Source organism: Lonchura striata, chromosome W (genome assembly GCF_050655825.1).
Source record: "Lonchura striata isolate lonStrDom1 chromosome W, ASM5065582v1, whole genome shotgun sequence".
NCBI lineage: Eukaryota > Metazoa > Chordata > Aves > Passeriformes > Estrildidae > Lonchura > Lonchura striata.
Window position 1 is genome coordinate 42,133,363 of NC_140743.1, and position 23,477 is coordinate 42,156,839.

Sequence of the window (23,477 nt, forward strand, 5' to 3'; positions counted from 1 at the left end):
GCACAGGCTGACGTTGCTAGGCAACGTAAGAGCCGAGCTCCTTAAGGATTTGCCGAGGCAATCCACCCTTGAGCACCATAGCTGTTGAGTAGCAAGCTTTTGGAGCTCTTGGAACTGCCCCGAGCAAGGAACCACTGCGGAGCTGCAGCAAACACGAGTTGTGAGCTGGTGGCACATTGCCACGTTAAGAGAGCGCACTGAGCACTGCGTAGCACTGCCCGCGCTGGAAACCCCAAGGGGGAGGTCTGAAGGTCCCGAGCACGGAAAAGCCATTCGGAGAGACGTCTGGAGCTCTGAGGGGACCTGTGCAGAACCCCGAGGTGAGCTACACAGGTCTAAAATATGGGACAATCCCACTCTGCCCTTGATAGAGATCTCTATAAGCAACTTAACCATCTTTTACGTAGTCATAACAGTACTTTGTCTAAGAAAGAGTTAAAAAACTTCCTGGAGTGGACTTTGCTCCACTTCCCTCATGCTGAGCCGTCATCCGCCTTCACCAGAGAATTCTGGGACTCTGTAGGAGATAGGTTTTTATTGACATTTATAGAAGAGACCCAAAAGCTTGCGATTTGCTCCCAGCTTTTAGAGCTGTGGCCGAACTGTTCGTTCTGTGAAAGCCAGTCCCGGCCATGTGGCCGGCCCGCGTGGTTGCTGACGGTCCCGCCCCCGCCGCGGTCCCCCCTGGCCCCGCCCCTCCCGCCTCCGCTGTGACCCCCCCCTACCTGCCGCGGCCACCCCCGCCCCTCTCGCCTCCGCCGTTATCCCCCACCAACCGCCGCGGCCGCCCCCGCCCCTCCCGCCTCCGCCGCGAACCCCCCCCAACCGCCACGGCCGCCCCTGCCCCTCCCGCCTCTGCCGTGACCCCCCCCCCAACTGCCACGGCCGCCCCTGCCCTTCCCGCCTCTGCCGTGACCCCCCCCCCACCTGCCGCAACCGCATTCACCCCCCCAACCGCCACGGCTGGCCCCGGACCCATCCCATCCCCTGTCCCGTGCCGCATGCCCCCATCCCCCGCGGCCGCCGCCCCCCCCACACCCGCGGCCCCCCCTCGCACCCCCCCAATCCCTGCCCCGCGCTGTTTTGTGCTGGCCCGCGTTGGCTCGGTGGCCACGGGCCCGGCGGCCGCGGCTGCCCTGATCCCCCCACACCCCGCGGGACCCGCGGCCATGCATCGCCTACATCCCTCGCAGCGGCAATCAGTGCTTTCGCTGGCCTGCTGCAAAACCATTTGGTCCCATTCTTGCAAATGGTGGATCCGGGGCCATCCGCGACCGCCGCGCCGCCGCTGTCACGATCCGTTTATAGCGGGGTGTCGTGATGGTTCGTTAGCCGATCCCAAAGTGCAAAAGACAATCAGCAGTTTAATCACAACAAATGCACCTTTATTAAGGGCCAAAACAATAAACGCGATAGTGGGGTCAGAAAAGAAATAAAAAGGATAGAGAGAGAGAGAGAGAGAGAGAGAGAGAGAGAAGGGGGGATGGGAATAGCTACCAACACAGGCGGAGTCCTCACTGGTCTGGACGATGTGGATCTGTCTTGTTGTGTTGGGGAGAGTCTCCAAAGTTCTACCTATCCCAGGGGTCTAGTTATAGTCCACAGAGGGAAAAGGGGGGGGGGGAACAGGCAGAACAATGAGAGTCTATTGAAATTGCTGTGGGGGAACAAGTGTATTTACAGAAAATCATCTAGGCTGAACAAACACAATAAAGGATAAGTCCATTGAAGTTACTGGAGAAGAACAGGTCAGGTCATTCTCTCCCTTCGCCCACTGTTTGTGGTAGGAGTTTCAGTCTCAGTCCTTGGGGAGAGGGTTCTTGATCTTCGTCTGTCACGGTGGTAGTGAGGCAGATGAGGGGTCTTCAGTGAGAGACCACCAGAGTCACCCCAACAGTTCATTTGGCTTAAAGGTGGAGAGTGAAGCAGGAATTGCAGTAGGCCGCTCGGTGCTGGGTCCACGCTGGGTCTTCGCCAAGTCCTTGCCAACTCCTTGCCAAGTTCTTGCCGGGCCTCGTTGGGAACAGCACGTAACGGTGCAGCGGCTGCGCCTGCACTGTTGCCTTCTTCAAGCCAGAACTGCAGAGGGGGAAGGGAAATCCTGCTCGTGGCAATCGGCAGGCAAATGAGTGAGGGTCTTCAGACGGCCTCTTACACCACCCCGTGACTGACGATTGCCCTCGAGAGATGTTCAGCAGGGTTTCTTAGTGTTGTTGTGAAGTCTTCAGGACTCGTCTAGTGTTGGCAGCATATCCCAGAGAAGGGAAAAAAGGAAAAGGAGAGGAAAAGATAACAGGGAAAATACTAAAACAATAATTAGTATTAATTGAAACAACAATAAGCAATATAATCAATATTAATAATAAACAATTTTCTAATAAACCAATATAAAAATTCAAATCAGGTTTTCTAAGTGACTAAAACAAATCATCTTCTAATTTTATAATTGCTTTGTGTCTATAGTCTTGGGGATGTCTATAGTATAAAGCACATTGGCCAGGTGGTGTGCATTAATTATAGCTGTCAATTTTGTTAATCGTTTTATCATTCTCCAGTTTATGACAAACCAGATTGCTGATAAAGCAAAGCCAATCAAAACTAAAATCAAAAGGACAACAATGGGATGACACAATTCGTTCAGGATACCTGTAGCAGTAGGTGACCACCCAAAAAGTGTATCCCACCACCTGTGTTCAGCATCACTTTTCACTCTTTCTATAACCCGATGTATTTCTTGTACATCATGATGAACAGTTACCAATGTTTTCTGTCCGTTCTCCTTGATTTTTCCGAAGATTTCAATTAAATCCTGGTGAAGCAACAATTGCCTTACTGCGGGATGAGTAGGCTCCTGTTGCACGGTTGGGGTGTAGGGAGGCAGAGATCTCTGAAGCTTGCTCTTGGGGGGAGAGGTTTATTGGAGAATTCAGGAATGCTCAAGCCTCGTGCTATCAGGCGTAGCACGTGGTCGGGCTTAGGAGGACGGGGGAGGGGAGAGAGAAACGGAGGGTTTAGGAGAGGGGAAGCCCCAGGCAGGGAGGAAGTCCAAGAGAGGGAGGAAATCCAAGAGAGGGAGGAAGTCCAAGAGGCCGCATGGCCGCTCAGAGCCCCCTTATCAGGGGCTCCCAGGTGGGCTGGGACAAGGCATGGGCCAATGGGGTTACAGACTCTGTTTTAGGGGCAGGTACAGAGGTGCGGGATGAACCACAATCTTTTGCAGGGTGGGATGGAACAGTCCATTTCACTCCAGGATTCATCCAAGGGTAGAAGTGACATCCGGCTAGCTAAAATAACAATCATATCTATCTATCCTCTGCAACAATTGCCCCTTTTCATTAAACTTTTGAAAAGGTAAATACAGACTTAATTACTATTTTTGCACAACTTGGGGTACATAACATATTGTTAATGAAACTATACTTATTACTCTAAAAACAATCAAGCTTACTTTACAGAGTTCCTTCAGCCAAGATGCAGAGCTCAAACCTTCAGATAAACTGTTTAGCTAGATTATTAATTGTAATCAAGGTGGCGTTTATTTCTTTACTGATTGAGCATTTTAACCTTTTGAATACTTTAGTCTAATGGAAGAATTTAACTGAGGTAGTGTTATTAAAACCTTTTGGGGAAGGTTCTATAATTGACTAGGTTGAAAAAGTCTATTAGAGCTTTGTATCAGTTAGAGATATGGTATCAGAGCTTGCAGTCTTGGCCAGAGTTACCCAGGCATTTGTCTTTGGTTAACCTATAGGTGGAACTTCAATACAAAAATTTGAAATAAGAGAACAAATGTAACAAGGGTACAAAAGTAACATGCATGTGAAAACAAATGTCCATAGTCTTGAGTTGTTTCTGGCAGGTAGTTTTCATCTTGTCTTAGCACAGTTCAAATCTGAGCGCTTGCTTCTTGGTTTGCACCTGCAAAGTCATTGCCACTGGTGAGGGCACTGCCAGATTTCGGTGTATGGTAAGGCTTTACATTCTTTGCTGGGATCCATCTGAGTCCTTCACCTGTAGAGACACAAGCAAACCCTCTCTCCCATGTTACGAGGTTGCATGGGCTTTCTATTTGTCCTGTGACTGAGGTCTTGATCAAGACTTTTATTTTACTTTTTTGTTGTTCAGGAAGTGTCTGTAAATGGGGATGTCAGGCTGTCCTATACAGCAATTTGAAAAATTGTATGCGTATGGGGCTTTGCTGAACCTATTTTGGGGTGTGGCCTTATATATTCCCCTCTTCTGTTTTAATAAGCTGCTTTCTAGGGCCTCAGATGTCTTTTCCATGGTACCCCCCAACAGCTGGTAACCATAGGAGAAAGGGAAGCTACTATCTCCTGCCGCTACTAGGAATTCTCTCTCGTCCAGAGATGGGACAGCTGTCCACTCTCTGGGACTATGAGGCTTGGATATATGCCTGTCCATCAGTTGGAGGCCATCAATGATCCCCTGAGCATCCTGGGAAACTGAGGCAGCAGGGGTGGTACTGGTAGGGCTAGCACAGTTCTCCGTGGATCCTGTACTCGTCAAAGCAGCTGCCAGGTGCTGTTCCTCTTTCCCTGGCTGCATGCTAAGCTGTGAATTAGATGCAGCAGCTGCCAACAGCTGGGGCAGAGGGGCAGGAGTGGAGACTGTCAGCAAAGGCTCATGGGAGAAACCTGAGGATGTGGAGGGCTCTCTCCAAGCTGAGGCTGCAGCTGTGGAATGTGGATGCAGCCTAGGAGAGGAAGTGGGGGCATCCAGGGGCTGTAGGGGCGGCGGTGGGGTGACGAGAATTACTTGTTGCACGGCTGGCTGGAGTTCCGGGCGGGCACCCGGCACGGAGGGCTTTAGCGGCAAACTCGGAAGCGACTCGAAATTCCCCGGCAGTGGCGGTGGAACTCCTTCTGGCGGCTCCGGGGGTCCTGCCGGCGCCGCCGCTGAGCTCGGGGGTTCTGGCTGATCGCAGACCGCGGCACGGGGCGCGGCGGGAGTGGCAGGCTCCATCGGCGGCGCGGCAGAGGCGACGGGGACCGGCCGGACCGGGGGCACCGCGAACTGCGCATGCACGGTGCGCACCACGTGGTCCGCCGGCCGAACCAAGATGGTGGCCGCGTCTGCCGCCCCGCCGGAGCATGCTGATGATGGGCACGTTCCGTGGGGGGGTTGCCGGGGGGCAGGGGGTGACGGGGTCGCGGCGTGGGGACCCGGGGTGTCCCCCCGTGTCCGCGGCTCAGGCTGGGGTGGAGGCGCCGGGCTTCCCGGTGTGTCCTGCCGCGCGTCCGGGATTGAGGGCGTGGCCAAGCGCCCTCCCGGCGCGGGCAGCGGCGGCAAGGCAGCGGCGGCGGCGAGCGCCGGGTCGAGCGTTTGTAGAAACGCGGCGAGGGCGCTTTGTAAGGAGCCAGTGAAAGTAGCAACCGCAGCTGCTAGGGGGGTTTCGGGGGAGGCCGGGGCGGGCACGAGCCCCGCGGCCAGTGGGGGGGGCGGGGCGGCCGCGGGGGCCGGGACAGGAGCGGCGGCCGCGGGGGTTGGGGCGGGGCCGGGGCTGATCGCGGCGAAGGCGGGAGGGGCGGGGCTGATCGCGGCGGAGGCGGGAGGGGCGGGGGCGGCCGCGGCGAAGGCGGGAGGGGCGGTTGGGAATGGGGTCGCGGTCGCGGTGGAAGCGGCCGCGGGGGCCGGCGCAGCCGCGGCGGTTGGGGGTGGGCTCGCGGTCGCGGCGGAAGCAGCAGGGGTGGAAGCGGCCGTGAGGGCCGGCGGCAGGCGGCGCGGCGCGGGGGTTGGGTGGGGGGTCGCAGGGGCCGTGGCGGGGGCGGCGGGAACCGCGTCACTCAAGGGGGCGGCCGCGGCGGCTGCAGCTGGAGCCACGGCGAGTGGGGGAGGGGCGGGGCGGAAGGGGATCGCGGCACGGTCGTCAGCAGCCGCGTGGGCCGGCCACATGGCCGGGGCCGGCTTTCGTGGAACGAACAATTCGGCCACAGCTCTAAAAGCTGGGAGTAACTTGCAAGCAACGGCGTCTCTCCTGTAAATCTCAATAAAAAGCTTATCACCTACTGAGTCCCAGAATTCTTTGGTAAAGGCGGCTGATCGATCCGCATGAGGGAAGTGGGGCAGGACCCATTCCAAAAGGGATTTTAACTCTTTCTTAGGCAAACTACTGTTGTGACTACGTAAAAGACGGTTCAATTGTTTGTAGAGATCTCTATCTTGGGTAGAGTGGGATTGTCCCATATTTTAGACCTGTGTAGCTCACCTCGAGTTCGCAAAAGCAGAGATCCTCTCCTCAGGACTCTGCACAGGTCCCCTCAGAGCTCCGGGCGTCTCTCCGGACGGCTTTTCCGTGCTCGGGACCTTCAGACCTCCCCCCTCGGGGCTTCCAGCGCAGGCAGTGCTAGGCAGTGCTCGGTGCGCTCTCTTAACGTGGCCACATGCCACCAGCTCACAGCTCCTTGCTCGGGCAGTCCCAAGAGCTCCAAAAGCCGGCTATTCACAGGCGATGGTGCTCGAGGGTAAAATGCCTCGGCAAACTTTAAAGAGATAAGGCTTCTACGTTGCTTAGCAACGACAGCCTGTGCTCAGAGCGAAGAGGAGGCTATCACAGGTAATTACCGTGCATGGAGGTGTCGAGATTCGTGGATTCCTTTTTCTTTCACGTTGGGCGCCAGTTGAGGGAAGAGTAAGCTCCTGTTGCACGGTTGGGGTGTAGGGAGGCAGAGATCTCTGAAGCTTGCTCTTGGGGGGAGAGGTTTATTGGAGAATTCAGGAATGCTCAAGCCTCGTGCTATCAGGCGTAGCACGTGGTCGGGCTTAGGAGGACGGGGGAGGGGAGAGAGAAACGGAGGGTTTAGGAGAGGGGAAGCCCCAGGCAGGGAGGAAGTCCAAGAGAGGGAGGAAATCCAAGAGAAGGAGGAAGTCCAAGAGGCCGCATGGCCGCTCAGAGCCCCCTTATCAGGGGCTCCCAGGTGGGCTGGGACAAGGCATGGGCCAATGGGGTTACAGACTCTGTTTTAGGGGCAGGTACAGAGGTGCGGGATGAACCACAATCTTTTGCAGGGTGGGATGGAATAGTCCATTTCACTCCAGGATTCATCCAAGGGTAGAAGTGACATCCGGCTAGCTAAAATAACAATCGTATCTATCTATCCTCTGCAACACCTTACCAGAGTAAGATTCATTCCAATGGGGGTAGGCAATAGCTTATGGATCAGCGTGTAATTGGACTCTAAAAGTTGATATGAAGTAACTGGAGTTTCAAAAGAAAAATCACATCCAGAAATTTTAGTGAAATTACAAGCACAAAAATTTGAATGATTTTTAGTATCTACTACTGTGTCTTCTACATACACTGTGTTACAAGCAGTTCTAAAGCATGCACATCCATTTCCTATATATACAAGGAATGTTTTAGAAGTTTTGTTAGGATGGATTTCAAAGTGACAGATATTTTGTTCTGTGTCTAAACAGATATCTTGAGCTATAATTGCATTGCCTTCACAGATGAACCCTTGTTGTTCTCGGACAATACAGGATTCTAAATTAACAGTTTGCCATTTACCATCAATTTGTCGGGCCCATTCTCTATGCTCGGAAGGATAGAGAGTGGCTCCATCATGATTTAATCCTAATGCAATAATGGGGAATATTGAATGCACCGAGGCATTGCGTATGGTTAACACAAAAGCTGTGGCTAAGTTTGTGGTGGGATCATAAGTAAAGTTCACCAAATTCCACCAGGATTGGAAATCTTTTTCAAAGTCAGTGGCACTGTCCCAAACTATTTTCCGAATTTCAGTAGGAAATGTGCCTTCTTCACCTTCTCTTATAATTGAGGCAGCAACTGACTGGATTCGTAATTGTGCCTGGATGCAGCTAAGGGCTAAGGAAACGTTGCTTTGTGTAGCATTGAGTGCCTCAATTATCAATTCATGGTCATTCATATTTACCTTTTCCCAATTTGGTAATATGTTTGTTAGCAACCACTGATGCGTTCCCAAGGCCGATAAGGACGATTGCAGTGGTTGTTGTAATTGGGTCAAATCTTTAGTTGTAGCAGTTAATTTATTTAATAATACTTCTGAATTAATACTATTTAGAATTCCCAATCCTGTTCCCACAACACCAGTTATATCTCTTGGCATCCGTGTTTTAGAAGGGTTCCACTGTCGCAACCAGGTCGTCCAACCGTGGAAAGAAGTTTGCAAGAAAGGTGAACAAGCTGGCTGAATTTCAGAGACATTGCTTTGCATTAGCAATTTAACTTGTTTAAGAGACCATGCCGGATTGAACAATATTTGTTGTTGGCCAGTTTTCCTAATTATATATGGTCCAACTTTAGAAATCTTCGGGGTAAGCATAACTGGTGGTTGGGTCTGAGTGGTGGTGGTGGTATGAACTGTAGTAGTTTGGGTTATAACATTTATTATAAATTTAAAAGAAAGTCCTTCAGTATCTTTGCCCCAAAGACAAACTACTTCTGCAGTTTGTGCTAATGTAAAATTGTGCCAACATTCTTGTATGCTTGGATGCGTGCAAACCTTCTCTTGCTTGTTTGTTTTACCTGTTAGGACACTAATTGAAGTTGCCTTATCATAGGCAGTTTTATTAATCATTCGGCATCCAACACTAATTTTCTCCCCTATTTCCCCTTGAAGTTGCCAGGTTTTTTGTTCTTCCCATTCTTGCTTAGTGTATATTTGATTATTATGCATAACAAGAGTTAATAGATTTAAATCCTTTACATTCCCCATGTACCCAGAGAAATAAACAAAAGCTTGTGACCATGGCTCTTTGGTAAAGGGGCTTTTTATCAATTGGGGTGCAATTATTGTGTTATTGTTGGTTGTAGCATTAATTTTAAATTGGTAAACCAGACCTTGTAAGTCTAATGGGCTGGTTAAGTTATTTTGCCAAAGACATGTCACATAAGTAGTTTTAGCTAAAACAAAACCATACCAGCAATCATTGGGTTCATATTCACAATCTAATGTAATTACTACATTGTTGTTTTGAGGACCCGAAGTATAGTTACCAGTATAAATTTGACGGCAGCACAAGGTAAGGGGAAATGTTTTGATACACTCCCATCTCTTTGTAGGGCACACTTTCTCTGAAGGAATTTTTAAATTATTTTTTCCTCCTGGTTCCATAAAATTTCCAGCAACTGTGATGGAAGAAACTTTCTCATGTAAGGATCCTTCTACTTTTCTGCATGCTACCACAATAGTCTCACCAATCGTTCCGGTTAGAGTTCTGGTCCAGTCCTTCTGATCCCATTTCCACTCACTTGGACGATATGCCTTGGAGTTACGTAGCACGACAGTTGCCAGATTCGGGTGGCGATCTTTAGGATATGATCCTATCACATTAGTGTGTTCGATGGTAGCTTCAGACCACGACCACTCAGGGGGGGTGTTGGCTGTAGATTTGTGGTAAGATGCAGAAAAGTATCACCAATCCTATCATGATTCAGATGATAATGTCCCTCGGGGTTCTTCTGTAAAAGCAAATATAACAGAAAAATCCTGCCACTATAGGGCAGAAAAGGTTAGAATGATGGAATTATCCAGCGTGTATTTATCCGATGCTCTTTTCCTAGAGCATCAGAGGCTATCCAAGCATATTTATTTAAAGGAGTTTTCAGCGCAAGTGGTACCTGCCCTACAGTAGGGAGGTCTACCAAGACAGGTTGCCCAGGGTAATGTGCAGGATTTTTAGAATCATTAGGTCCTTTCAGTGTGGGAATGATGCTTGGAGCTGTTGGACAAAAAGCAGTGATCTTGGGGCACCCATTTACTCCCCACCTGTCATTTACACCTTTTACGGCTTTCCACAACCGAAGATCCCAATTTCCTTCCTGGGGTCTTAACAGTCGTTTTAAAAGACCATTAGTCCTTTCTACGATCCCGTTAGCTTGGGGATAGTAAGGGGTGTGAAAAGTCCATTTAATTCCTTCACCTTTTGCCCAGTCCTGTACGACTCTAGCAGTGAAATGAGATCCATTATCAGATTGTATTTCCTGTGGCTTAGGAAAGGTTCCAAACCACCCCTGAAAAGCTTTGACAGTATTGTCTCCTGTAGCCCTTTTGAAAGCATCATCTTGGACTAACCCAGATACAATCTCCACTCCTACTAGTACAAAATGTTTTCCTCCTGATTTTTTGAAGGGACCAATATAATCTACCTGCCATGCATCCCATAAACCTTTACCTTTCCTCAAATGCAAAGGGTCATCTTCTAAAGGGTGTCTTTCCAGTCTCCTGCGACACTGTTCACAGGCTGATATGCAGGTTTTACACATTTCCCTGGTAACAGGCCAACCTCGAGCATGAGCTTCTTGGTATAAATCTTTCACACCTGTGTGCTGTCTTTTTCCATGCAGCCATTCTAACAATTGATCCCATTCCTCTGTAATTTGCTCCTTTTTCAGGGGACTAAGCTTTGCTAGTTCATCAGCTTTATTATTCCATTCTCCTGCTGGATTTCCATCTGTTTGATGAGAGGCTACCCAGCCCACTGCAAAATTCCCCTGACTTGCAATATTTGATATTTCTTGCCACTTTTCCTTTTGCCAAACTGGGATTCTATTCACCTCCCAATCATTTTGTTGCCAAAAAGGAAGCCACTCAGTACAACCTTTGTACACAGCATAAGAGTCAGTGTAAATGTAGACTGAAGAGGAATTTTGTGCTTCTCGTTGGAAAACACTCCAGACAGCTATTAACTCCCCAACTTGTGCACTACCTTCTCCCTCTGTGATAATTTGTTCACCAGAGAAGATGTGGAGTGCTGCTGCTCTATATCTCCATATTTTTCCTTCCCTTTTAGCAGAAGCATCAGTGAACCAAGAGTTTGCTGATTTTTCAGGGCAGAAAGGAGGGGCCACTTTTATCACAGAAGCTGGTTTATCTTGGCCACTATCTAGGCTTTCAGTTTCTTGGATTGCTAAATTTTTTACAGTTCCCTCTGTTATTGTAAAGATGTTACAATAATGTTCAATCTGGGCATACCACTTTCTTACTGAGGCCCTCTGGGCCACCCCGTCAGGAGGGGGTGTCCCATTGATGACTGTCTTAATGACCTTGAAGGGGCCTCTTAGTACAATAGGTTGTTGACGCGTGATCTTTTCTACTTCAATGAGAGCCAGGCTGACCACAAACAATCCCTTCTCCCAGGTAGTGTACCTTTTCTCAGCATCTCTGAAACCACGGGAATAAAAACCAACAGGTCTTGTTGGACCCTCGGGTCCCCGCTGCCAAATATGTACTGACAACCCCGAGGCAGCAAATCCCCATTCTACCTGAAAGGGGTCTGTAGGATGAATAGGACCCAGTGCTTGATGAGCTGTTGCTTCAAAAATTAGTAGTTGCAATGCTTCTTCCTGAGAAGGAGTCCAATCCCATTTTACCCCTTTCCTCAGCAAGTCATAAAGGGGTCTAGCAATTATTGAGAAATCTGGAATATGCTTTCTCCAAAACACTAATAATCCTAGAGCTTGTTGTAGATCTTTCCTGGAATGAGGCATTTTAATCTGATCTAAAGAAGTTAAGGTGTCAGGTGGAATACATGTCATGCCTCCTTTCCACCAAATTCCCAGAAACTTTACTTCTTGAGAGGGTTTTTGAACTTTCTCTGGGGGAATTTGTAAATCGAGACTCTCTAAATGGGAGATTATTTTCTGTTGAGTCTCTTCAACTGCTTCAATTTCATCCCCTCCCACCAGAATATCATCAATGTATTGGTATACTGCTACATCATCAGGCCTGGATATCTTTTCTAGTTCTTTAGCTAAAGCATGGTGGGCTAAGGTGGGTGAATGTTTGTATCCTTGTGGGAGTCTAGTGAAAGTGTATTGCTGTCCTTCCCATGTAAAAGCAAAACGGTCCATGTCTTCTGGTTGTATAGGTATCATAAAAAACATATCTTTGACATCTATAGTTGCCATAATTGGATGAGCTTTTTCTTGAATAGATGTTATTAATTCTGCTAAATTTGGGACCGCTGCTGTGAGAGGATCTGTGTTGGCATTAAGCCTGTGAAAATCTACTGTAAGTCTCCATTTCCCGTTAGGTTTTCGGACTGTCCAGACAGGTGAGTTGAAAGCAGAATGTGTGTTAATTATTACCCCCTGGTCTCGCAAATCCTGTATAACAGGTTTGATACCTTCTCTGGCACCAGAAGGTAGAGGGTATTGTTTTACGTTGGTGGTTTTGCTATATGGCAAAGCAGGTGCAGTTTGAAGCAGCCTTATATTTAAAGGCATAGCACCAAAACACCATAGAGATCCTTCTGAGTCCTCCCATTGTCTCCCAACAAGGACATCCATCCCTAGTAAATTGTTTGGGATATCCCCGATTACCATTTTAACAATCAATTGATCATCGTCTCCAGGAAGAGTGAGTTTAACTAAGGCCACATTCATAGATTCTGACATTCCTAGAGCATTAAGGACACAGTATTGTCTCTTAGTTGGAACAACACCACACCTCTGGGCATCTTTTGTTGTTAATGCAGAGATTTGAGCCCCAGTGTCAATCAAAAAGGTTACAAGAGCACGTTTGGGACCCACGATGACTGTGATCAAGATATCTCCTGATTTATTTTTAGTGAGCCTTCTTAAATATACCCATGCTCCATCTCTTCGCTCACCTTCAAGGGACGGAGAAATTAGTTTCCCTGGTATTGTGTTAGTTCATTGTTTGAATTTTGAGGAAAAGGCTGAGAAAGAGATGACTCACTACCTGGATTTTGAGAGAGAAACTGGGAGAATGTTAATTGTGGGTCACAGCCTGAGTTCTGAGAGGAAAGCTGTGATATGGTTAGTTTTTGTCCACTGCTCCTGTTTTGCAGGAGGGACGGTGAGAAAGTTGTTTCCTTACCCGTGTTCGGGAGAGGAAGGAGAGGCTGAGGGAGAGTTGGTTCGCTGCCCATGTTCTGAGGAAGAGTGGGTGCACTAGGGTGTGTACTGGGTTGAACCGATGGATTTGATTTTCGATAGCGCAAATTAGTTATTATTTTCTGTAATTTATCAAGGGGCAGACCATCCATCACTTCTCTGGGGACCCCCTTTTGGACTCCCAGTGACCACCAATGCTGGCGGCTAGGGTTCTGTTTTCCCTTTTCTGGATTTTTACTGTAAGGAGTCCCAATAGACCGAATCCCTTTTGTTTTCTCTGATTTTTCTGGTTTCTCTTCCGGGGTTTTACAGGTCCATATTTTCTACAATAATTGATCAAATCCTCTGCAACTTCACCCCATGTCCAAATTTTATGATTACTGCCAGGTGAACTGGCTTGTGAATTTACAGCTTGGAATGGAGAGCAGGATGGAGTAAAGCTAGGATCAGTAGATCCAGTGCGATTAGTGGGGTTACCAAGAAATCTGTCTAGTTTTTCTGTAGGGCTTAATGTCATGATAGTTTTCTGTAAGGCTATGGCAGTAGGTTTGAGTGTTTCTGGAAGCCCACGAATTAAAGGAGTCATTAGTTCAGGCTTCACAGGTAATTGCATTGGGGATTCAAAGCCAGGAATTAATTTCTTTTCATGAATCATTTGCAGACAGGCGGCTTTGTGTACACTTTCTAGGAGTTGATCGGGGGTGCTGATTATAGCTATAGGATCTCCCCTTTCCAAGGGGTTCGTTCCCCCGGCCCAAAAAGCCGCGCGCTGTGTCAGGGACCATGAGTCACGTTTATCTCCTGTTGTTAAGAAGACACCATGTCCCCAGTACCCACTGGCTTCTTGTTCAGTTAGTTTAATTTGATCGCCACCAGTGAGGGACACCCGGAAAACATATTCTGTTTCTGATTCGTATGGAAGGCGTCCATATTCTTTTTTAAGCTTAGCCAATTCGGTGGCAGTGTATGGTATGTGTTTGGTTGTGATGTGGGGGTCAAGATCATCATCACTGAGATAGTTATATTCTGTTTTAATTAAGGGTCTTAAGTGAGAGCAGCAATGTTCCCCACAATTATTTACTGCCTCAAGTTCTTTGTGAGGATAAATTTGGTTAATGTGAGGAGTTTCCTTTCCCTCAGGATTTATAGAGGAATCAGCATTAGATGATTTGTTAACGTGTTCCTCTTTTAAGGCAGCTCTTAATGCATAGTTCTCATTTCTCAATGAATGTTTTTCATTCCTTTCTTAATGTAATTGTTTTTGTAAAATTTCAACCAAATTTTGAAGGGAGTCTATTATTGTTTCTTGCTCACCTCTTCGCTGGAAGCGAGTTTCTACAGCTGCCGTAAGACAAGCTCCCAAAACTGAGCATAAGATAGATCTATTTCTGCCCAGTTTGAATTTTGTACCATGTTGTAAAGAACATATTCTATCAACCACATTATCCAAATTAAACCAATTACTTTGTGCCCATTCTTCTCCTCCCGGAGAAGGTTTGGCATTGTATTTAGCTAGTAAAGCATAAAATTCAACTTTACCCTTATCGTTAAGGTTATCACTCATTTTGTGAAGGGACCAAAACCACGGCAGGGCGGTACAAACTTAAGTTACTCAAAGCACACAGACTTCGCTGTGTCGCCCTTCACTTCCCTGGGTGGGTGAAGAGACAAAATCTGCCTGGGAGGCTCTGCTTAGATTCTTCAAGTCGTCTCTTCCTTCCCAGACAGTCCAAACACACATTTAAAACAACAGTATCCCGCTTTTTGCACTAAGAGATCTTTTGCAATTTCTGAAGACAGTGTGGGTGCTTTTTCACCTAGGCAATATGCAGTCTGTGGGAAATTTGAATCTTACCCCTTGCTCTCCAGACCATGCTCAGTCTTTTGGACTGGCAGGCTAGGTGCGGCTGGCAAGAAACGTCCTTCCCCTGTTACAGACTACACAGAACCTGCACCCTTCTGCCTGGACAGAAATCCTGTCCGTGACGCCAATTTTAATGTCACGATCCGCTTATAGCGGGGTGTCGTGATGGTTCGTTAGCCGATCCCAAAGTGCAAAAGACAATCAGCAGTTTAATCACAACAAATGCACCTTTATTAAGGGCCAAAACAATAAACGCGATAGTGGGGTCAGAAAAGAAATAAAAAGGATAGAGAGAGAGAGAGAGAGAGAGAGAGAGAGAGAGAGAGAGAGAGAAGGGGGGATGGGAATAGCTACCAACACAGGCAGAGTCCTCACTGGTCCGGACGATGTGGATCCGTCTTGTTGTGTTGGGGAGAGTCTCCAAAGTTCTACCTATCCCAGGGGTCTAGTTATAGTCCACAGAGGGAAAGGGGGGGGGGGAACAGGCAGAACAATGAGAGTCTATTGAAATTGCTGTGGGGGAACAAGTGTATTTACAGAAAATCATCTAGGCTGAACAAACACAATAAAGGATAAGTCCATTGAAGTTACTGGAGAAGAACAGGTCAGGTCATTCTCTCCCTTCGCCCACTGTTTGTGGTAGGAGTTTCAGTCTCAGTCCTTGGGGAGAGGGTTCTTGATCTTTGTCTGTTACGGTGGTAGTGAGGCAGATGAGGGGTCTTCAGTGAGAGACCACCAGAGTCACCCCAACAGTTCATTTGGCTTAAAGGTGGAGAGTGAAGCAGGAATTGCAGTAGGCCGCTCGGTGCTGGGTCCACGCTGGGTCTTCGCCAAGTCCTTGCCAACTCCTTGCCAAGTTCTTGCCGGGCCTCGTTGGGAACAGCACGTAACGGTGCAGCGGCTGCGCCTGCACTGTTGCCTTCTTCAAGCCGGAACTGCAGAGGGGGAAGGGAAATCCTGCTCGTGGCAATCGGCAGGCAAATGAGTGAGGGTCTTCAGACGGCCTCTTACAGCCGCCACCCGCGCCGTGAGAGCCTGTGGCCACGCCCCCAATCCCGGCCGCGTGGCAGGACCCACCGGAAAGCCTGGCGCCCCCACCCCAGCCCGAGCCCCGGCCGTGGGGGAATGCCCCAGGGCCCCGCGCCGCGACCCTGCCACCCCACGCCCCCCGGCAACCCCCCCGCGGCGCGGGCCCAACATCAGAGGGCCCCGGTGGCGCTGTAGACACGGCTGCCATCTTGGCTCGTCCGGCGGACCACGTGGTTCCCGCCGCCCCTGCCATGCCTCCGATGCAGCCTGCCGCTCCCCACGCGCCTTGTGACGCGGTCTGCACCCAGCCAGAACCCCCGAGCCCAGCGACGGCAGTGGCGGGACCCCCAGAGCTCACAGGTGGAGTTCCACCGCCGCTGCCGGGGCCGGGGACTCCTCCGTCACTTCCGGGTTCGCCACTGGATTCCTCCCTGCTGGATACATGCCCGGACCTCCCTGCATCCACGCAACAAATTGTTCCCTTCACACCGCCGCCGCCCCCGCAGCCCCTGGACGCCTCTGCTTCCTCCCCTACGCCGTATCCGCATTCAACAGCTGCAGCCTCATTCTCCATATGTCCTTCCACACGTGCTGGTTCCTCCCTGGTGGCTTTGCTTACAGACACCTCTCTTCCTGCCCCTCCATCCCAGCTGTCAGCAGCTCCCGCACCCAAACAGACATCTAGTAATCCCAAGACATGGACAGCTATCCCCTCCCAGGACTTAAAAGAACTACGAAAAGCTTTCAATGACGGCGGTATCTCCTCCTCATATTTTAAACACGTGTTAAAAAGCACCCTGGAAAGGCACATGATCATACCGGACGACTGCAAACAGCTTGCCTCTACCTTCCTTACTGACTCACAATATATACTGTGGGACCGCAAATGGAAGAGAATGCTTGCAGGGCTATTAACCACATATGGGCAGAGTACTGATGCAGACCTTCGTGCCCTCACCTTGTCCAGGTTAACGGGCGACCCACCTGATGATCAGATTGAACATCAAGTGAATTTACCCACAATGGTGCTTGATGACATAAAGACAATGGCCCGCAGAGCCTTTCTGCAAATTCCGCCCACAGGAACTTTTGAAAAAGCATACAATCTAGTTATCCAAGAGCCATCTGAGCCATTCACCGCACTTGTAGACCGGGTGATACAAGCTACAGAAAGGCAATGTAACGAGGATCTAGGCCATCCAATGGTGATATGGGACATCCTCGAGAATAATGCCAATGCACAATGCAAAAGGGTCATCAAGGCCTTAGGGAAAGAAAGACCCACAGTGCCCAACATGATTGAAGCCTGTAACTACGTTGAGAGTCCACATGATGTGGCAGTAGCTCAAGTGAGTGAACTTGAAAAGGCTCTGGAAGAAAAATTTGAAAGGGCCCTTACAGCACAGGCAGACGCACAGGCTGCACAGGTTAAAACTCTGGCAGAACAGGCAGAAGCACGAGACCGGAGACTTACTGAGCTTATGACTGCCCTGCACCTCAACTCCCAGCAGCGATACAACACTATGGCCGTTATGCAAGCTGCTGTGCCTTTGGGACCCTGCTACTTCTGCAAAAAACCTGGCCACATGGTGAAGACTTGCCCAGAAATCAACAAGAGCCCACAAATGCCAGATTTCTCCCCCACCTGCAAAAGAGGAAAGCATCGAGCCTGGCAGTGCCAATCTCGACAGGATGCGGGTAAGAGACCCAATCCAAAAAACTCCACTGAGAATGCACCGCGCTATCGCATCACGAAACAAATAATGGCCCCCCAGACTCCAGAGGTAAAATTTGTGAATACCCCAACCCCAATGCCCTTCGCTTCATCACCAGCACAATCCCAGCTAATGCCCCAAGCCTATTATCCCCAGGGACCTGGTGCACCCTGGAAACCTCCAAGCCAACAACCTTCTTAAAGGATGATGGCTATGACTATATCTCAACAGGGATCACCGGGCCCTCGCAACTCAGGCAAGACTTTTTAATTGTCGGTAAAGAAAGGAATAGCATCCTGGGATTACTTGTTTTGCCTTGTGTAATGTCTGTTAACTGCAATGAAGAATTGTTAGTGTTAGCCAAAGCTTACTACCCCCCATTGCATATTCCACCCAGAACCCCTATAGCCATTGCCATAGCACTGCCTGTGGGAACTATGGACCAAATGCCACCGCACTGTTTCCCAGTCGCTTCTGAAAACCCTGAGGCCCTATGGATTCAACACATAGGCGAACACAGACCGATGCTAACTTGCAAACTATCACATGGTGGGGTCCGAGTCAACATCAAGGGGATGATTGACACAGGGGCAGATGTTTCGGTAGTCTCTTCCTACTACTGGCCAACTGATTGGAGGTTGATACCCCCCCCCCAGGAACTCTCACAGGCATTGGAGGTGTCACTCCGTGCTTGCAGAGTGAATCGATGATCAGTATAGAAGGGCCTGAGAGGATGAAAGCGTTGATCCGTCCCTATATAATGCAGAAACCCATCACTGTATGGGGAAGGGACTTGCTTTCTGCATGGGGAGCCAAAATTGAACTGGGTTTTCAGTAGGGGCCACTAAAGCACTCAGCACTCTAAAATTGACCTGGAAGACCGACACCCCTGTCTGAGTTGACCAGTGGCCCCTGCCAGATAACAAGCTGAGTGCTCTTAAGAACCTGGTAACTGAACAACTGAAAAAAGGACACATTAAGCCCACTAACAGCCCCTGGAATTCACCTGTGTTCGTAATCCATAAGAAGACCTCTGACACTTGGCAATTGTTACACGATCTCAGAAAGATCAACGCAGTGGTTGAGAACATGGGCCCTCTCCAGCCTGGCTTACCCAACCTGTCCATGATCCCTAGAGATTGGCCTCTCATAGTTATAGATCTGAAAGACTGTTTTTTTCCACATCCCACTGCATCCAGATGATGCCCCTCGTTTCGCCTTCTCCGTCCCGAGTACAAACTTACAAGAACCACTCCAAAGATACCATTGGCTTGTTCTCCCACAAGGCCTAAAAAATTCTCCTACTATCTGCCAACACGTTGTAGCCCGCACGCTGTCTCCAGTCCGTAAAAAATTTCCACATTCCGTTATCCTCCATTACATGGATGATCTGCTCATTGCGGCGCCAACACAAAAACAGATGAGAGAGACTTGCAACTATGCTGTTGCTGAAATAAAAAGGGCCGGACTAGTGATCTCTGAATCAAAAATACAAGAAACTGCCCCCTGGAAATATTTGGGTTGGAGACTGACAGATCAATCAATTACTCCCCAAAAGATACAAATCCGAACTGATCTTTGCACTCTGCAGGACTTACAACAGATTTTTGGGGGAAATTAATTGGGTTAGACCTGTCCTAGGAATAACTGCTGATGAGCTCGCTCCACTTTTTGAGTTGTTAAAAGGGGACAATGACCTCAGATCCCCTAGATCTCTCACGCTGGAGGCTCACAAGGCCTTGGAACACATCACTGATGCTCTGCAGAACAGGCAGGCACATAGTTATGTTCCTGGTCAACCCTTTTTACTTGCAATCCTCGGGGAAAAGTTGAGACTGTGCGGTCTCATCTTCCAGTGGGACCCCTCTCTCAAAGATCCATTGTTAATAATTGAATGGGTTTTTATTTCCTACAGGTCACCAAAGACAATCCTCACACCTTTAGAAATGATGTCACAGATCATCATCAAAGGCAGAGCAAGGCTCCTCTCAATAGCGGGCTGTGAGTTTGCCATTATCTATTTGCCTATGAAAAAAACCTATTTTGATTGGGCAATGCAAAAGTCAGAGGACTTGCTGTATGCCTTGCTTGATTTCCCAGGCGCTTGTTCAATTCATTACCCAGCGCACAAAATAATCAAAGCTAAACTATGTTACAAAGAAAAACCCATGATCAGTGAAGAGCCTCTAAACGCAGTCACTATCTTCACTGATGGGTCAGGGTGAAGGCACAATTCAGTTGTTACATGGCAAAATACAAATACCAAAACCTAGGAACAAGATGTTCAAAAGGTTGGAGGCTCTCCTCAAATTGTTGAATTGGCAGCAGTTGTAAGAGCATTTCAGCTCTTCCCGGAACCTTTCAACCTGATCACTGACTCGGCATACATTGCTAATGTTATTAAGAGAATTGAGGGATCTGTTTTAAAGGATGTGAACAACGACAAGTTGTGCCTTTGGCTCACCTGTCTGTACCGAATTTTATCACACAGAACTAATCCCTATTTTGTCTCTCATATCAGGGCCCACTCTGGTCTTCCAGGGTTCATGGCAGAGGGAAATGCACGAGCCGATGCTTTGGCATCGGCAGCATCTGATGAGGAAGGTACAGCAGGCATTGAAAATTCCACCTCAGTGCTTGCTGCAACCACCTTGCCTAGCACGATTGAACAAGCCAAATTAAGCCATGCATTCTTTCACCAAAATGCACAGGCCATCAAACGAGACTTCCGCATCTCCCTAGAGCAAGCACAAAATATTGTACGGGCTTGCCCAAACTGTCAACAGGCGCAACCCCTCCCCATTTCAGCAGCCACCAACCCACGAGGGTTGGAGAGCTTACAGAAATGGCAAACAGATGTCACTAAGTATCCCTCTTTTGGGAAACTTAAGAACATGTCTCTATTGATACATTCTCAAATGCAATTTTTGCCTCTGTACACACAGGGGAAACAGCTAAGCATGTCTGCCAGCATTTCTCACAAGCTTTCTCCTATTTAGGCGTCCCCCAAGAGATTAAAACTGATAATGGTCCCTCATATACCTCCCAGGAATTAGCCACATTCCTAAATGATTGGGGCATTCGCCATACATTTGGCATCCCCCACTCCCCTACAAGCCAAGGAATGATAGAGCACACCAAACCCTAAAACACATTCTAAATCAACAAAAAGAGGGAGTAGAGCAAGCCACGCCCCAAAAGAGGTTAAGCAAAGCCCTATACGTATACAATTTTTTAAACAGCTCTGCAAATGAGCCTGACCCCCCCCATTTACAGACATTTTCTAAACAACAAAAAAGCAAAAATAAAGGAGCACCCCCCAGTTTTAATAAAAAACCTAGACTCAGGACGAATAGAGGGGCCATACAACCTTGTAACATGGGGGAAAGGGTTTGCTTGTGTTTCTACAGGCGAAGGACTCAGATTGGTCCCGGCAAAGAATGTAAAGCCATACCACGCACCGAAATCTAACCCTCCCAGTACCCTCACAGATAACAGTGACTCTGCAGGTGCAGACCAAGAGGCGAGTACTCAGACCTGAACTGTGCAAAGCCGAGAAGAAAACTGCCTGCCAGAAACAACTCAAGACTATGGACATTTGTTTTCACATGCATGTTACTTTTGTACCCTTGTTGTTACAGTTGTTCTCTTGTCCCAATTTTTGTATTGAAGTTTCACCTATAGGTTAACCAAAGACAAATGCCTGGGTTGCTCTAGCCAAGACTGCAAGCTCTGATACCATATCTCTAGCTGATACAGAGCCCTATTAGACTTTTTCAACCTGGTTAATTATAGAATCTTCCCCAGAAGGTTTTGATAACGATACCTCAGTTAAATTCTTCCATTAGACTAAAGCTGTCAAAAGGTTAAAATGCTCAATCAGCAAAGAAATAAATGCCACCTCAATTATAATTAGTAATCTAGCTAAACAGTTTATCTGAAGGTTTGAGCTCTGCATCTTGGCTGAAGGAACTCCTTAAAGTAAGCTTGATTGTTTTAGGAGTAATAAGTGTAGTTTCAGTAGCAATATGTTATATACCCCAAATTGTGCAAAAATAGTAATTAAGTCAGTATTTACCTTTTAAAAGTTTAACAAAAAGGGGCAATTGTTGCAGATGATAGATAGATATGATTGTTCTCTCAGCTAGCTGGATGTCACTTCTGCCCTTAGATGAATCCTGGAGTGAAATGGACTGTTCCATCCCACCCCCCAAAAGATGTGTGGCTCATCCCACACCTCTATACCTGCCCCTAAAACATCAGTGTCTGTAACCCCATTGGCCCATGCCTTGTCCCGGCCCATCTGGGAGCCCCTGATAAAGGGGCTCCGAGGGCCCGTGCGGTCTCTTGGACCTCTCCCCCTCTCTTGGACTTCCTCCCCTCCTGGGGCTTCCCCTCTCCTAAACCCTCCTTTTGCCTCTCCCCTCCCCCGTCCTCTTTGGCCCGACCACGTGCTATGCCGGAGAGCACGAGGCTCGGGCCTTCCTGGACCCCAATAAACCTCTTTCCCCAAGAGCAAACTTCAGAGATCTCTGCCTCCCTCCACCCACACCGTGCTGGAGCGTGACCCTTCCCACATTTGTCTTTGCCCAAGGCAAAATTAATCCAAACAGTCTTTCCTAACATACTTCTCATATATATTATTATCAATGCCTTAATTGAAGGAATAGGACCATAGTTGGGCTAAAACTGATTTATTACTCAGATAAACATCAGCCTCAAAGGTCATGAGATTCTAGAGGAGTAAGAAGTTTGCCATAGCTCAAGGTAGTCACAGGTTTCTTTGTTACAAGGCAATATATAACATTCTAATCCAATAGAAAGTTGTCACTAAGTTTATTTTGTTTTTCTAACCTATCACCTTTATTTAATTCTGCTACACTGCATATACTTTTATCCAATGGGCTACTATTACACGTACACACATATACTTCTATTATAACATCTAAACTGTTAGCTTACTCTATACAATTACATTATTACACTATAAAACCTTTCACCATCTTACCTAATTCAGTTTTTTACTTACTTAAGGCATATTATTACATACAGCTATAGAAACATGAGTTTATAATTTTTTTGCTGTCTGTGTGCTTTTATTTTTACATCAATCCAAGCTTCTTACAAGGCTGTAAATCAATCCCTTCAGTATCTGTGGAAGTTCCTATCTTTCCATTTCCTACACATATGTACCATATGAACCTTATCTCCATCTGTTGTATGCAGGGGTTCAGATTGGGCAGGGCCAGCTTGGTTAGTGGAACCTCTGGTATTAATTAATTACTAATTAGCTTGGATTTGCCAGTCCTTAAATATATTTGTAAATTCAAAGGAACTGTTTGATCCAGAAGAAAGAGAATATGCCTCTTGTTGGACAGGAGACACAGAACTCCTGGGGGTAAATTTTTTTAAGTATCAGAAACCCCAGAGACAGAGCAAGCAGAAGAAAAGAAAGAAAAGGGCTGGGACCCCCTAGAAATATTGCTCCTCTCCACCCATGCCAGGAGCTCCAGCTCCCCCACCTGTACTTGGGTGCCCCTGCTCCTGTCCCTGCCATGGCTTCTTTCGAGCCAACCACTCCTGCCCCTTCCATGGTCTTGCTTCCACTGGATGACCCTACCTCTCTCCCCTTGACGGTTCCGGTTTCACTGCCGACTTCTGCCCCTACCTCTCTCCCTTTGCCAATTTTGGCTTCACTGCTGACCTCTGCCTTTGCCTCTGTCTCCTTGGCAATTCTGGCTCCCGCTGCCCAAGTGAACCGCCTTCCTAGCAGAGGGGCACCATACCAAAATACTAGGAGCTCAGTTAAAACCCAAAAGCAGCTCAATAATCCCTCCCCTACCACTACTCCAAAACAAGGGAAAAGGGTTATAAAGATTGATGAACAAAAAGGTTGGGATCGAGAAGTTAGTTTATTCCCATTACAAGAAGTATATATGGGAGGGCTTCCAGGGGGACAGGATTTGTGAATGCTCCTTTGACCTCTTCAGAAGTCAGAAATTTT

General features: G+C 48.1%; 1 protein-coding gene, 1 long non-coding RNA gene and 1 pseudogene across 2 annotated transcripts in view; 1 reads left to right on the forward strand and 2 right to left on the reverse strand.

Annotated features, from left to right (window-relative positions):
* LOC146763208 (uncharacterized) overlaps positions 1–23,477 on the forward strand; it is a 662,135-nt gene that overhangs the window by 337,343 nt on the left and 301,315 nt on the right. The gene's annotated exons all lie outside the window — the stretch shown is intronic.
* LOC146763218 (uncharacterized) lies at positions 4,827–8,538 on the reverse strand. Its single transcript, XM_085571337.1, has 3 exons — positions 7,129–8,538; positions 6,583–6,657; positions 4,827–5,034 (listed from the first exon to the last, which is right to left on the reverse strand). Exons 1-3 carry the CDS (start codon positions 8,325–8,327, stop codon positions 4,827–4,829), a joined length of 1,482 nt encoding a protein of 493 aa, XP_085427463.1. The 5' UTR covers positions 8,328–8,538.
* On the reverse strand, positions 12,637–14,458 carry LOC146763219 (uncharacterized; annotated as a pseudogene).